This window comes from Sprattus sprattus, assembly GCF_963457725.1.
Source record: "Sprattus sprattus genome assembly, chromosome: 11".
In the NCBI taxonomy this organism is placed as follows: Eukaryota; Metazoa; Chordata; class Actinopteri; order Clupeiformes; family Clupeidae; genus Sprattus; species Sprattus sprattus.
The window spans coordinates 5,681,886-5,696,579 of NC_137909.1; the positions used below are offsets into that span (position 1 = coordinate 5,681,886).

A 14,694-nucleotide genomic window follows, 5' to 3' on the forward strand; every position below is an offset into this window, starting at 1 on the left:
AAGACACCATGGGATTAATCAGCAGGCACAATATGCCTACGATAGCCATGGTTACTAGTAAACCTCTAAGATACGTTTTAACAGTAGTTTCCCCATAACCGCTTTTGATTTTACCCGAACAGGCTACATGGCTTTTGTGGTTGCGTGAAGCTGGGCGGCCTATTTGGAGTTGCCAATATGATCCGGAGTCTTATGATTAGTTTGTAGGCCATCTGTAGGTGTAAAGTGTAGGTGAGAGCTGCCGTATACTATGACTGTCCCGTCATTTAGTGATTGTCATTATAAAGAATTGTATTAGTTTGATGTTTGACTAGATATTTAACAACAAACTGGATAATTTGTTTGGGCACTGAACTATACATCCATAGATATGTCGTTTATGCCGTTTTCTCCTCATGAGCACAACTGAAAACATTGGCAGTTTCATGATGCCATGTCATTCTGAACATGGCAGTCAGTGCTACTACAGTCCTTTTAGTTTCTATTGTGAGTTCAAATATTTGAGTGTACTGTCATTCGGCTACTTTATTGGGAGAATTTGACACAGATGGAACCTGTTAAAGAAGGTTTAAAATGTTGATATTTATGGAATTTCACATGAATTGTTGGTAACCATGCAAGAAAAATCTTCAGTGGAGACCTGAATCCGAATAATTCCCTGAATGGCAAAGGCCTCGAGAAAATATGATTGTTTTTTAAAGTCTGGCCATCTCCATTTTGATTTAGAGCATTGAAACTGGCTCTATCTAGGCTGTGCAAGGTCTACTGCTTCTGCTATTTGGCTGGTAATGCATTCATTTTGATTAGTCGCTGGCACATGCCCACAGAATCTGGTAATGACCACTTCATCCTATCTGAATTCATAATTTAGTAAGATTCACAGGCCAGGCAACTCAGCCCCCAAAATGTAAGGAAATATAGCCTAATTGCTGTTGCTTTTGAACAGACACCAGTTATTATTGATTAATGTTATATTATTGATTAATGATGAACATTTAGTCAAGGTGCTTCACTGAGCCCAAGGTCTAAAGGCCCATGACCCCGTCTTCCTGAGGCCGATGAAAGAGATGGAGTAAGCAGAGGCAAGGTGAGGGTGTGGGACAGGGAAGGAAGGGAGACTGATATTGTCACGTAGAACACTAACCACAGACACACACATTCAAGAAAGTGCAAGCACTAGGTTATCCTGGATTATTCCCTGCATTATTGGTTTGCGTTTTTAGAAAGGATCTTCTCGTGTTTGACTTTGACACACCCAGATTAAGATAAAGGGCCATGCTCCACCCCAGCCCATCCTAATAGACACACGCACACACACACACACACACACACACACAAACACTCATCTGCTCCACAGCATACTTGAGATAGCCACACACTTTTTGTAGCCACGTCTGTCTGTAACTGCATGTTCTCACAGCAGACAATTTGTCTCGTGTTCTTATTTTGCATGCTGTGTTTTTTTAAAGATTGTCAGACTATTTTGTTCATCGATGCGCAGCATGCGGCACCTCTCCTGCTCACTTGTGCAGAGTACAACTTACCCCCTCGCTGGCTTTAACCATGCAGCAGGTGTTGAAGGATTGGGGAAGTCTTGTTCTCCTTCCTGTCAACAGATGCACACATCTATTTCCGCTAACAACACTCTATGAGGTCTATACTTGAGGAGTAAGGGGCAGTATAATGCCCTTCAGGATAGTAAATTGAACTCTATTGAAACTTTACATTTACATTACAATTCCATTTTAAATCACTCCTCAATGTTGAATATATTACCAGTTTTGTGTGTCATGGGTCACCAGATTGTGTATCGTATCAGTCACTATAAAAGCGGTTGTATTCTATGCAATTATATGTAGCATAAATGCTCATCTTTCACAGGATCATCATAGGCAGTTATTTTAAGGCACGACTCTAAATATGATTATGGATTTAACCTTTGACAGCAAGTCACGCACCCATTCTCCCTCAAAGTCGTCATGTGAACCAACACACTGTATTGCTGTGATCAGCAAACATGAATATACATATTAGCATATGCATTCTCTTCTTGGCCAGTATTTCATAAGTATTTCCGAGGCCTTTGAGAATCACAGCAGTAGGCTGTGAGAGTTTCTGGGTTGGTAGGCGTCAGTGTTGGACTCGTACTGGCCTTCACCAAAGGCTTTTTTGCTCGGCGGCACTGCTGGGAATTGGCCTACATGAGAAGCTGTTACTGGCAAAGAAGCTGTGCAGACGTTCATCTCCGTGAAAGCTTTTTTTGAAGCAATAATGCAATGCATCAAGTTTTCTCTGTTAATGGCCGATATAAGGGGTGATATCTTGCTACACACGGGTTGTAGTTGAGGCATGCTTTCACAGCTGTAATGTTATCCTTATGGTATTTTAGCAGCTCAGGGATTTGGGAGGAGGGGCGGGGTCATGGGCTGAACCCTTTTGGATGCATGTGTGAGCACTTAAGTCATGACATAATCAGTTTGTACATCTCACCAGGAGATTGAGCTGTTTTGACCAGAGCTGAATTGGCTAAAATTGATGTAAACTGCTAGTTTTGCCTCAGAAGCATCCAGATCTGTCTATATCAGGGCTGTAATATTTACGAGAATAGTGGTTTGGCAGAGTGTCTGTGGGATATGCTCACAAAATGTAGAGGTTAAAGTTCATCCATCTGGAGTACATGTAGCCCTAGGCTTGCTTCAATACCAAATGGCTCAAAGTAAATCACAGTCTCAGAGTGAGATTCAATGGCAAGGGTTTTAGTGTAGGCGGAGATTGCAAAATGTTACATAATTGAAATAGCTATGCGAAGGTTTCTATGGAAATGTTCTTTGTTTCCATAGTGACCACAGTCATAGCTACACCTCTGCACTCTTCACTGAAATATGACTGGTGACTGATATCTGAGAATATTTGTGCTGTTGCGTTCACAAGCAAGCACAGGACACACATTCACAATTTGAGACTTGTAAGACTATTTAAGAAACTTTTCTTTGTACATCATCATTGCATTGCTCTCCACCGAAACAGGTCTTTGCTGGATTTGCCTGAATTACTTTGGAATATAGGTAATTATAGAGGTCAGCAGGGGAAGAATTGAATCGCCAAATTGAATAGGAAATCAGTTGACTTCTCTGCCAAATTCACACATTGGGAATTGTTCACTAGCTGGTTAGAATCTCACAAAAGATGTTGGCTAATTAACCCACACTGTTACCATACTATGCTGTGGACTTGCATCCTAAGGTCCCAGCATCAGAGGGGAGAACATATCCACTTATCCCTCCCAACCGAAATCTCCATTTAGATTGATTTTCAGCTGTAAAAACACCAAATCAGATTGAATGTGCTGAATTTTACTAATTAGATTATTAAATAACTGTCCTTTTAACACTCTTTTACTTTATATTTAAATATGATATTAAACCAGCATTAAATTGGTTTGTATGTTAGGCCTATGTTTTTATAGGTAACTGATTTTTATAGCCTCCATACATTCTGTGTAGTTTTGTGCTTTGGGTTGTAAACATCATGACCGTGTCAGAACAGCTTTTGCAACAAGTCATTATCAACAAGTATATCACAGGAGTTGACAATCTAGCTGGCATTTATTAGTGCAAACTGTGATGATGTTGTAGTTTGTAAGGCTAGTATGATGTTGTGGTTTGTAAGGCTAGTCTGTTGCCTGTTGATCAGTTAGCTCCCTGGTATTAGAGAAAAACTCCATAAATGCATCTGTAAGAACTCACAGAACTTTTGAAGAAAGACAAAAACGTTTGTCCTGCATTCATTGGGCCAGGAACCTAGTAAAAATACACCACAGTCACACCATCATCAGTTGGATGTTGATTTTGGCCTCACTGTAGACTACATCATCCTATCCGTTTCACTGTTAATTGGATTGTTTAGTAGTTGGATTGATAGGAGTTTGTGTAGCATGGTTGTGTAGCAGCACATGAGTTTTAAGATGTGCTCACTGTAGGACACCTATGGCTTTCAGTAATCCATTTGGCTTTCATGCCTTCAGTTGTGGAATAGGTGTTGCTGATGTTATCCCCCTGGCCCTGTGCTTGTGTTGAGGTAGTGATGACAGGCAGCTGTGGTCAGTGGTAGAGCGATACACTGGTGCAAAGCTAGTATGCTACCACACTTGGGGAGTTGGGGAAGGATTGGGGATTGAGATTGAAGGCCTTGGCATGGACCTCGCCTCCGACTGACTGCAACTTGATACAGTGTGACCCTCATTCCAACAGCACAGAAGGGCCTTCTAAATCACTCTTGTGCAGAGACTGGGGAAACAATGGTCAGTTGCAGTCTATATGTTCGTCCTGTGGAGGGCATTTAAGTTCATGCATTAGCAGGCAGTTCTGACGCCTCTTTCTCTTTGTGTTTGTCCGTCACTCTTTTGTTCTCTCCCTAGAGGCAGCAATGGCCTTTGGTGTAATAGTCTTTACAGATGATCTGCTTCTTTTGCACTTCGATTGCTCATTCTGCTCCCAAAGTGCTGAGAGAATTCTGGTAGTTAAGATGTTTCAGCTGTCTGAGCACGGTGACTTAATCTAGAGTAGGACAAATCATACCCTATTATCCTGTTGTAGTGAACACCAGTCCGATAATGTACTGATGATTTATCAGGCCTTTATTTATTTCTGCCGTTTTTTAATTGCTTAACCACTGCTTTATAAACCAATATAAGGACTAAGGCACACACAGAACATAAGCACATAATGAGCTCTTACAAAAACATTACGTTGTTACAAACACATGCACTTTATCCTATAGTAAATGAGCATATTAACAACTATAAACATCAAATATAGCTGCAAGCAGCGATGGCGGTTTCCTCCTTCAAACATTGCGAACCAGGGGAAGAAAAAAAACATTTGTCACTGTATAGAAAATCCATGCTGCAGACTTGCCAATGGGATATTACATTTCAAATCCAACATTTACAATGCTTTTGCCTTGAAGTTTAGACTGAGTGGAGGTTGTGTGTGTGCGCTTACCCTGTGTGTCTGTGAGAATGTATGTGTGTGACAGCAAGCTGTGTGTCTGTGAGAATGTATGTGCGTAAAACAAAGCCTGCGCGTGTGTTAAGGGGAGACTGCGTGTGTGAGATTTAGGAGCCGCGCGGATGAGGAGACAGAGAGACATTCTATAGAGAACCACCCTAGCAAGTAGTCAAGCATGCATGTTTCAAATATTCACCAAAAATCCACTTTTCACTTTACAGTCAACTTTTTTTCAGATTTGTGTACTAAACATTCCCAAGTGTCTTCGTATGAACTTGTGATTGAATCAGAGTTTCACTTTTTGACATGCAGATGTGTAAAGCATTATTTTAGCGTTAACAATGTATCCAATTTGCTTTATATCAATCATTTTTCAAGATATGAAGTTGCCTTTGCACATGGGAACATGTTGTGGTGTCTTCCAAGTGACATACCAGTTTGGTGTTGATATCTCAAAGATTAGCTGAGATATGACTTCACTTCCTGTTTGGCCGCTTTTCTGCTGAATTTGAGTGGATGAACCGGACAAACCATATGGTAACATTTTGCGAAATTTGGAACAATCATTAAGGACCGTCCCTTCTTTATTCATGCAAAGTTTCATGTCTCTCATTATACCACTCTAGCGCCACCACCGGGTCAAAGTTGGACTTGTGTTAACCCACGCAACTTTTGAACCGTATGACCGATTTTCAAAAATGAGGTACCATTGGATTCCCTGGATCAAGACGAATTAAACACACCCTGTGGCGTAAATTTCACTCAAATATTTGCTGACATATGACTTCACTTCCTGTTTGGCCGCTTTTCTACTGAATTTGAGTGGCTGTACCGGACAAACGGTTGTGAGGATCAAAATTCTGTTGATAACTTTTGTGAGGCTAGGTCTGAAGATCATCTCTGGTGATTTTGAAGAAGATTTGCCCAAAATTGTAGGAGGAGTAGGCTTTCAAAGGTTTTTGATAAAACCGGAAATAGCGGAAAATCTATATAACCGGAAATTGACGTCATGGGGTGGGTTTAATTTGTCTTGATCCAGGGAATCCAATGGTACCTAATTTTTGAAAATCGGTCATACGGTTCAAAAGTTGCGTGTGTTACAAAAGTCCAACTTTGACCTGTTGGTGGCGCTAGAGTGGTCTAATGAGAGCCATGAAAATTGGTGTGAATGAAGAAGGGACTGTCCTTAATGAGTGTGCCAAATTTCACAAAAAGTTACCATATGGTTCTAGGGGCTGCCATTGACTCCCATGGTACAAGAATAATAATAATACCTACGATAACAATAGGTTACCTCCTACCGGAGGAAACCTAAATAGCAGTTAAACTTTACAATCATGCATATGTGTAGACCCAGAAAGCTAGCATCGACATACAGGGTTGCCAACTCGTAAGATTAGCTTGGCGCGAGGATCAGTAAGATTGACCAAAATGACAAAAAGTCAATGGGATATGTTTTCATGCTAGCATGAGTCAGGACATTAAAGCGTGTCTCACACAAGATGTCCCTGCAACCCTGAACATGCCGTTTTCAATAGTGTCCCTGTGCTACCTCAACCCTTTATAACAAAAAAGCTTTCTATATTTCATACAAAGTTTGGCAAGTCTTCCCTCTGAGCTCGTAAGATGACAACTACTCAGTCCGTACAGTGCATCAAAATAAATGTCCCTAAAGGTCTAAAGTAAAGTCTTGCAGTACAGCGGTTACAAAATAAAAGCGTACCGTAAGTGGTCACAAGGTCATTTACACATTCCGTTAACCAACTAGTGGTATATGGTGATGAATTAAAACTAGTAATAATGAAAAATAATTGTGAAAAATAATTGTGGCCTAGTTACCACATTACAAATCTATTTCAAAAGGATCTCCTTTTATAGGTAGATCAACAATGGTTTCCAAGGAGATTAAGCATTTTTCTGCTTAAACACTTCAGCGTGTGGTAACAGGGCTCCAAGCAAAGGCTTCATCCAGCTGTACTGTGAACTCTCATAGTGTCAATGCTGCAGCCACCGGACTGACCCTCCTCCTTCGCACTGCTCTCTCTGCTGTGTTGCTTTAGCTCAAGCAAAACGTATTCCACCATAGATCACCCGAAGGGAGGTACTGTTACACAATGCTTCAGTTATTTCCTGCTTTGCATCAGCGAGTAGGGAGAGGGCTGCTGCTCAACTCTTTGTCCTCTCCGAAAGCGGCTCTCTCTCTCTCTCCCCCCTCATATCCCCCCCCCCCCCCCCCCCTTCTCTCTGTGCTAAAGCTGATCCTGAATTACTAGCATGGGCACTCCAGATGTCTCACATCATACAAAGAGTACTGTGTTACTCTAGCTTTCCAAACTAGTGCTTCAATTAAATAATCAATAGTGATGAGTCAGAAATATCTTTCTCTCTCCCTTCCTCCCACTCCATTAGGTCTGGCTTTGGAGGTTATCCTGAGAACTGCACTCAGCCTTCTCAGTCATGGTCTGTGTCAGGGCTCCAGATGCCGACTAAAATGGTTGCCAGTGCGCTTAAATTTGTAATTTTGCAACCATTTATTCCCCCGTCAGTGGCTAGTAGTGACTGTCCCCCAGGTGAACACATTGACACACCGATCAAAGGACAAGTGCACTTAAAGTGCAATGTCGGAAAATGTATTGATATTGCCATTTGTTTTTAACCAGCGTTTATAAAATAATTCTGTGGTAAAGTTAAGCAGGTCGTGCATGTAATCTTCACTCCCGAAAGAAGTCAACACACAATTAGGCCACTATTTCCGTGGCCAAGAATAGTTTTACAGATGCCAGAAAATCAATGTGACATGATATTCTGTCGAACCAACACATCATACAGCAAGCTACGGAACTACAGTAGTTAACGTATTTATCTACTACTGTTAACTTGACAAAACTATTCTAGGTTTTCAAAATGTGTTAATCAAGAATTCACTAAAAACTAGGCTACTGTAGACACAAACACCATCCATGTGACATGTAGATGATGTGACTGCCTGACATCTCTACATGGTTGAACCCAGAATAATTCATGAAGTCAGTGTAAAATTGACTGTTTTGTGTATATGGCAGATTGAGAACTTTCCAGATATTGAAGATTTAATTTTTTGGCTCAATCAGAAGTTTGTTGGAGAATGAATTGCTCCAGTTCCATTCCTTTCTGATTAGTGCTAATTGGTCACACAATGCTTGAGATGAGAGAAGAGACCAGTTTGTACTATCACTCACACTAGACCTGGACTTAAGTTACACCGTAGGTAGCACATTGTGGCTTTTTGTGATTCGAGTCAGGCAGGGACGGACTGGCCATCGGGCATACCGGGCGTTTGCCCGCTGGACCGGGGTGCAATATGGGCCGATGGTCCCGAATTTTATTTTTTTCCCCATATAATGGTCTGACCGGCTGGCCCACGAAATTAGTTCATCAGCGGCCCTACTGACACTGGGCTGGCCCAATCACATCCCCTGGGCTGACCCAACACAAACCCCTTTCGATTTGGACCTGCCTACATAATGCATTAGGACGGTAAACAGCGTGGCCCATGGCCTTGACATGCTTGACACGCGCACGCTAGTCTGCGGCCCATTGGCCGTCTTCTTGAGTGACTACCCAGATAGCATTAGGTTAGCGGCCCACTGGCGGCCCACCAGCGGCAGAGTTGGCGGTCCAACGGCGGTACCCACCGGTGGCCCGCTGGAGTTTTGCTCATCGGTTCTCTGGTGGTCCGTCGGCGGCTCAAAAGCGGCTGCAGATAAAGGGCCGCCCTTGTGCCGCTTTTGAGCCGCCGGCGAACCACCAGAGAACCGATGGTGGGCCACCAGCTTCGAATTGGCCTTATTTATGGCCTTTATGGTCTTATTTATGGCCATAATAATTCAAATGATGTACTAAAATAGTCATCTAATACATTACAACACTTTCCATTTGCCCTCAATCAAAAACATTTAAATTATTTACTGGGCTTACCAAAGTTACCAAAATGTACCAAGGTAAAGACAGCCTGCTGATGAGAAACCTTATAATGTGTTCTATAATTTAGTAATCCAGTACAAAAACATATATCCTCAGCAACTATTACACAGACTCACCACACATAGGCTATTAGGTTCAATACATTTTGTTTATTTCATAAGTGAAAGAAAGTCTCTGTAACATGGATGTGTTGACCGCCACCTGCTGCTTCACCTCCTTCAGCTCCTCCTCAATCTATGAATAAAAAAATATATATTAGAATTGGTACGACACAAAACGTGTATGTAATGTAAAGAAGTTGAGACTGAAATTGCCTGACTTAATCAGGGATGAATGTCCTTCCCACATAATGAGGCATTCATGGCTTGTTTCTCCCTTAACATTGGCGCCAGATTAATGAAAATGCAGTTCTACCTTGCTGGGGTGGTACTGGCAGAGATGTGGGCGAAGTTGACGGAGGAGTGGTGGTCTGACTTGTTAACTCTGTTGAACAGATTGGAAATGAAAAGGCATACTTAGTGAGATGATTACTGCAATGGCAGGGTTCATACAACAATTTGTGCTAAATTTGTTCCCTTTTTAACGACTTGTGTGCAGATGTAGTCCTCTACGACTATCACTACACATCCGTTGGATGTCTTAGTTAAAACACAAACAGTAGCAGCTGACAAAGTCCAGAAAACAAAACAGAAACGTGTGGGGCTAGCACTAATGGGTATGATAACAGCCAATGCTTGTTTGAGAGAGGGTGGCCTACCAGAATTGGTGAAACTAAAACGGAGCTGTAATTTAACATTTTTTGGTGACAGGACCTGTGTTAAACCTCACGCCATCCATAAACCCCAGTAGTCTTCATTTCGAAAAAGTCATACTGTGATTTGTCTTTGCCCATCAACCCACGACATCTAAAACTGCTTGTCGATCAATACCCCATTTCGCGATAGCATCGTTGCTAACCAGTTAGCAACTTGCTAGGTTTCCAATGGGAAATTGTATTGCAAGTAGGTTGCTAACTTAGTTAGCAACGATGTTGTCGAGAAACACACACCAGAAGGCTAGCCAAATTGATTTTGTTTGTTTGTTTACATTTATCATGTGTGAGTAAAATATTCCAGCGCAGCCACTCAAACGATTGAGGTAACGGTAACTCTACAAGCCGGTACCCCACCGGTATGTTGACAAAGTTGTCTTGCTGTCAGAGAATGTCGCTATGCCACACAACAAAAAGGCAACATTTTGGAAACAGACTTACGGTCTAAATAGGCTACATTATTTTTTTTATATGAAAATGATGGTATTTTTAATTAAAACAGTGGAGATATGGAGAAGAGATGTTTTACTTACCTAGTCGTCCTATGTCTGGATCGAGTCTTGATGCTGGCGTCCGTTAATTATTTTCCGTTATTATCGGGTAGAGTCTAGCGGTCCTCCAGCGGTCCGAAGGTGGCATGCCACCGCCTTGACAGTGCAGCTGTACTGGCGCACCGTGGCGGATTACCTACCAAAATCCGCCGATGGCCCGATGTGTGTTTTGTTACTGTCAGTGGTCCGATGTCGGGCCACAGTTGGCATACCACCGGTGGCTTGCCGTCCTAACGCCACCAGTGGTCCGCTATATACATGCTAGCTGGGTAGGGTCTCGTCCAATCATATCAGCAAATACCTTCTACCTTTAGCTAAATTTTGCCATCGGCTCCCGTGGATGACAGTGCTGATGGCTACAGCCAGGGAGATACGATACAACGACCTACGGTAAGCTTACTGATCATGAATTAAAACGTCTCTAAAATATGTTTGACTTAGAACCTATGTTCTATGGCCAAGTTCGTTTGCATAGCTAAATACAAGACAAGTCTGTAGCTGTTGCTAGCCCTCAGCCTACTGTACTCTGAAACAGCCAGCCGTTAGCCTACACTCTGGGTGCGTCCGAATGCTCTTAAATGTAAGAGAGCTGTCTTACAACCTTGGTGTCTCATCTGTCTTACTGTCAGACAGCTGTATTGCGCGAGGTAGATTTTTAAGGGTTAGATTATTCAAAAAAAGTTCTTTACGAACGTTCTTTTATGTCGTTAGTATGCTGAAAGAACGTAGGTTCTTACGTAGCTTACGTAGCTAACTGACGTAGGCTAACGTACTGATGTTAGAAAGTTGGCTGACTGACGCCTCGCAAAACGCATTAACCATTATTGATGGTTACAATGATGGTGTTATCGGATAGTGCGGTGTCTATTTCTCGGTAACTTTTAAAAAATATAAGCGCGAAAACGCTGAAAACATGTACATTTACATACAAAACACGACCGTCAGCGGAGTTGGTCCGCCATCTTTGTTTACTTTTTTCAGTTGCCGGAGGGTCGTGGCGCAAAGGTTTGTGGGTAGTAGACAGCATCAAGGCTACACCGATGGTTCCTTGAAAAATGACCGTTATATGACGTATTCTAAGGTGTCTTATGACACCTGAGAAAACAATTAAGCAGATTCGGACGGTGCTTCCTTCTCTTCTTCTAAGACACCAGGGTGCTAAGACAGCATTTTAAGAGTATTCGGATGCAGCCTCTATGTTGTGTGTTTGAGTGGCGCGCGGTGCCATGTCAATTGTTCCGAAAAGCCCAGTATTCCCAAACCCTGGTATTCCGAAAATATGCCAATTTGTCCAGATACCGAATTATGATAGCCCGTTATACGCTCCAGTTTTCCCGTCCCCCCTGAAGTTCAGGGGCGTAGTTCAAACGTTAATGCACCTCATCAAGCGCGTTTCCTACAGGAGGAAATAGACTCCCTTCTAGAAAAGGGAGCAATACAGCCTGTCCTCTCGGAGACGAGAACAGGGGGTTCTTCAGTCGCTATTTTCATGGAAAATATCGACCGATCTTATACCTCCGTATTCTGAACAAAGCTTTAAAGTGTATGATATGTATTGCATTTAGATTAATTAAGACCACCACCTTAACACACAAACTCTTGTTGAACTCATACAGTAGTAGGTTCAGTGACGTGCGGTGAGACAGCTGTCTTCTGGAGCTTCTGCGAGCCCGTGAATCAATGTTTCGTTGGAATCATGATGTAACGTTGTTGTAGCGGGAATACAGCAATGCTATTTGTATTTTCTAATTGGCAGGTCATATGTATGATTCTAGACTTCGCTAAGCACTGAAGCGACTGAAACGGTGAATTTTGATCACATTCAGCGAAGTTAACAGGTAAAACGGGAGAAAAATAGGGCGTCTTTAGGCCGTCCTGCCTAAAAGTATAGGCGTCCCGTTTCTTCTTATTTTTTAGTAGACTATAGGGCAGACGCCCTGCTAGCTATAAGCCTGGTTGGTGTAGACATTCGAGATTAAAAAGGTGTGTTATCGAATTTAGTGGGCCGGTCTGGTTCAAAATGCCCGGGCCGATTTTTTGTCCCAGTCCGCCCCTGGAGTCAGGTCAGTACAACTTCACTCTATGAGCAACTCTACATGGTTCTGGCTCTCCGATAGGTTGTCATGGCAGCAGAGGTTTTTTTTTTTGTTGGATTGGATGCTTAGCAGAGGACTAATGGCAGTGTGGTTTTAGCAAGCCAGCCCTCACCCACCCACCCCACTCCTCTCTCTGTCTCCAACTCTCTCTCTGCCTTTCTCTTCTCTCACACATTTCTCTGAGTCATTGTATAATTGTGCATTTGTTCCTTTTCAGTACTACTCCCAAATTTAAATAAATGTGAAGGCACACAATGCTTTTGCACAATGCTCATGATTAGAATTAAATATTTGTCCAAATTCTTTTTCTGCTTTGTAACATCAGTATTACGTCTAACACTGTTATTTTCCTTGGTGTATTTGTGTGATCAGTTATTATTTCCACTTCCATTTTCTACTGTATGAAAATGAAGTATAAAGGGTTTGTGTCCTGCTCTGTTGGATAAAACGCTCTTGTGTTTGGAAGAGTCTCATATTCAACAGGATGTGATTTTAGATGGGACCATCTCTTCCTGTCAGGCCTGATAACCCTGATGGGGGGAGAGCACAGAAGGGCAGACAGCAGGAAATCAATTGAGGGCCGACTGAGCAGACTCACGTAGCCATGTAGCAAGAGGAGTGACTTAAATCAGCAAAAAGGAGTTCTGTTCCAAAACTAGCAAGTTAACGGTCTAAAAGGCATGCAAACATTTTGCAAACACCACAAACAGCCAATTGACACTGATAGAAGCTTGCTGGCAATATCAATGCAATGTTTTCTTCCATTTTAGCCAGGTGTTCCAGCCAGGAAACACAGAATTACATGGGGCGTATCCTGGATGCCTAGTGGGAAAGACACAGGTGTTAATCAGTCCTTCACATGACCATATGCTATCAAAATTAATTTCAGGATTGTACCAAAACTAGTTGCCTATAAAACCATACCTCAAAAAGTGTCAAATTGTTTCATAGTGTAACTCTAACTCCATGATGGAATATTCAAGCAATGGAAGGATGATAGATACGCTTAGAAAGTTGGGTTTCCACTGTGAGCAAAGTTTGTATAGTATAGTGATTTAGTGAGACGACACTTTCTTCAGAAAGGCATTTAGATGATCACCCAGTCATAGTTCTGTTGTTGTGCTGTCCTTCGTAGGATCAGACATCAGGATGAATGGAGATTCAGGTGCAGGGGTGGTGACGGCCCCCCCGCCCACCAACCCTCCCCACAAGGAGCGCTACTTTGACCGCGTTGATGAGAGCAACCCAGAGTACCAGCGCGAGAGGAACATGGCACCTGACCTACGGCAGGACTTCAACATGATGGAGCAGCGGAAGAGGGTTTCCATGATTCTGCAGAGTCCGGTAGGTAACACACACACACACACACACACACACACACACCTGTACAAACAAGCCCACAGTCGTCTTGTCTCTCGTAGACAGAATTGATGGATATAGATAGGGCTGTCAAAAAATGTATCTAACTAGACGTAACGCAAAGCGTTATAAAATATGACCGCCGAACTGTTCAGTAGGTTTTGGCATAGAATGAGTCATGGTTGTCAGTGGGTTTGTGTGTTTTGTGTGTGTAAATTGGTTTGTGTTTCATTTTTATGTATTAAAGGAATTATTTGTGATAGATTTTGATGATTTGGTTATGTAATGTTTTGTGTACAACTTTTTTTGTGGATTGTTTTGGTATATTTTTCTTTTGCAATGTAGTTTGTTAAAACGGGTAGGTGATATCAGTCAGGCATATGTACGCGTTCCCGCTGGATCCAGCGTCCACCCTAAGACATTTTCTCTGGATCAAACAATGTACGCAAGAGTTATAAGAGTCTTTGTGTTTTGTGGCAAGCACTGGCAAGTTGGCAAAGTTTGAGGGTCTGCCACGCTCACACCTTCCGACTAATGAGAAAATCTTCTATAACTTTTAGTCGCCCATGCCTGAAGAGTAACCTGACCACATTTCAAGGCGTTACCATAAAATTTGTCGGAGGAGTTCGATCAGATGCAAGGTGTGCAAACGCCGTCAAAGCGCATCTTCCACTCAAAATGGACGACTTCCTGTGGACCTGCCACCATGGCGTCAAGAGACTTTTTAGTGCGTCCAAGCATGATGAAGACGTGTACCGAATTCTGTCAAGCTACGCCAAAATAACCCCAATGAGCAGGTTTTTTTGCAATGTTCTAGGGGGCGCTACAGAGCCATTTTGCTCCATCCATGGACAAAAACTCTACCGAAGATGGACGGTTACAGGCTTGATGTCCCTGGCAAATTT

General features: G+C 42.4%; 1 protein-coding gene across 11 annotated transcripts in view; it reads left to right on the forward strand.

Annotated features, from left to right (window-relative positions):
• Nucleotides 1-14,694, forward strand: part of add1 (adducin 1 (alpha)) — a 47,766-nt gene that overhangs the window by 633 nt on the left and 32,439 nt on the right. For 10 of the 11 annotated variants that reach the window (XM_080847014.1, XM_080847017.1, XM_080847024.1 and 7 more), the window contains exons 2-3: nucleotides 13,201-13,270; nucleotides 13,566-13,774. In XM_080847014.1, coding sequence (XP_080703140.1) covers nucleotides 13,249-13,270; nucleotides 13,566-13,774 — 231 coding nt within the window. In that variant the 5' untranslated portion in view covers nucleotides 13,201-13,248. The remainder of the gene's footprint in view (nucleotides 1-13,200; nucleotides 13,271-13,565; nucleotides 13,775-14,694) is intronic. The other variant, XM_080847018.1, reaches the window with a different exon arrangement.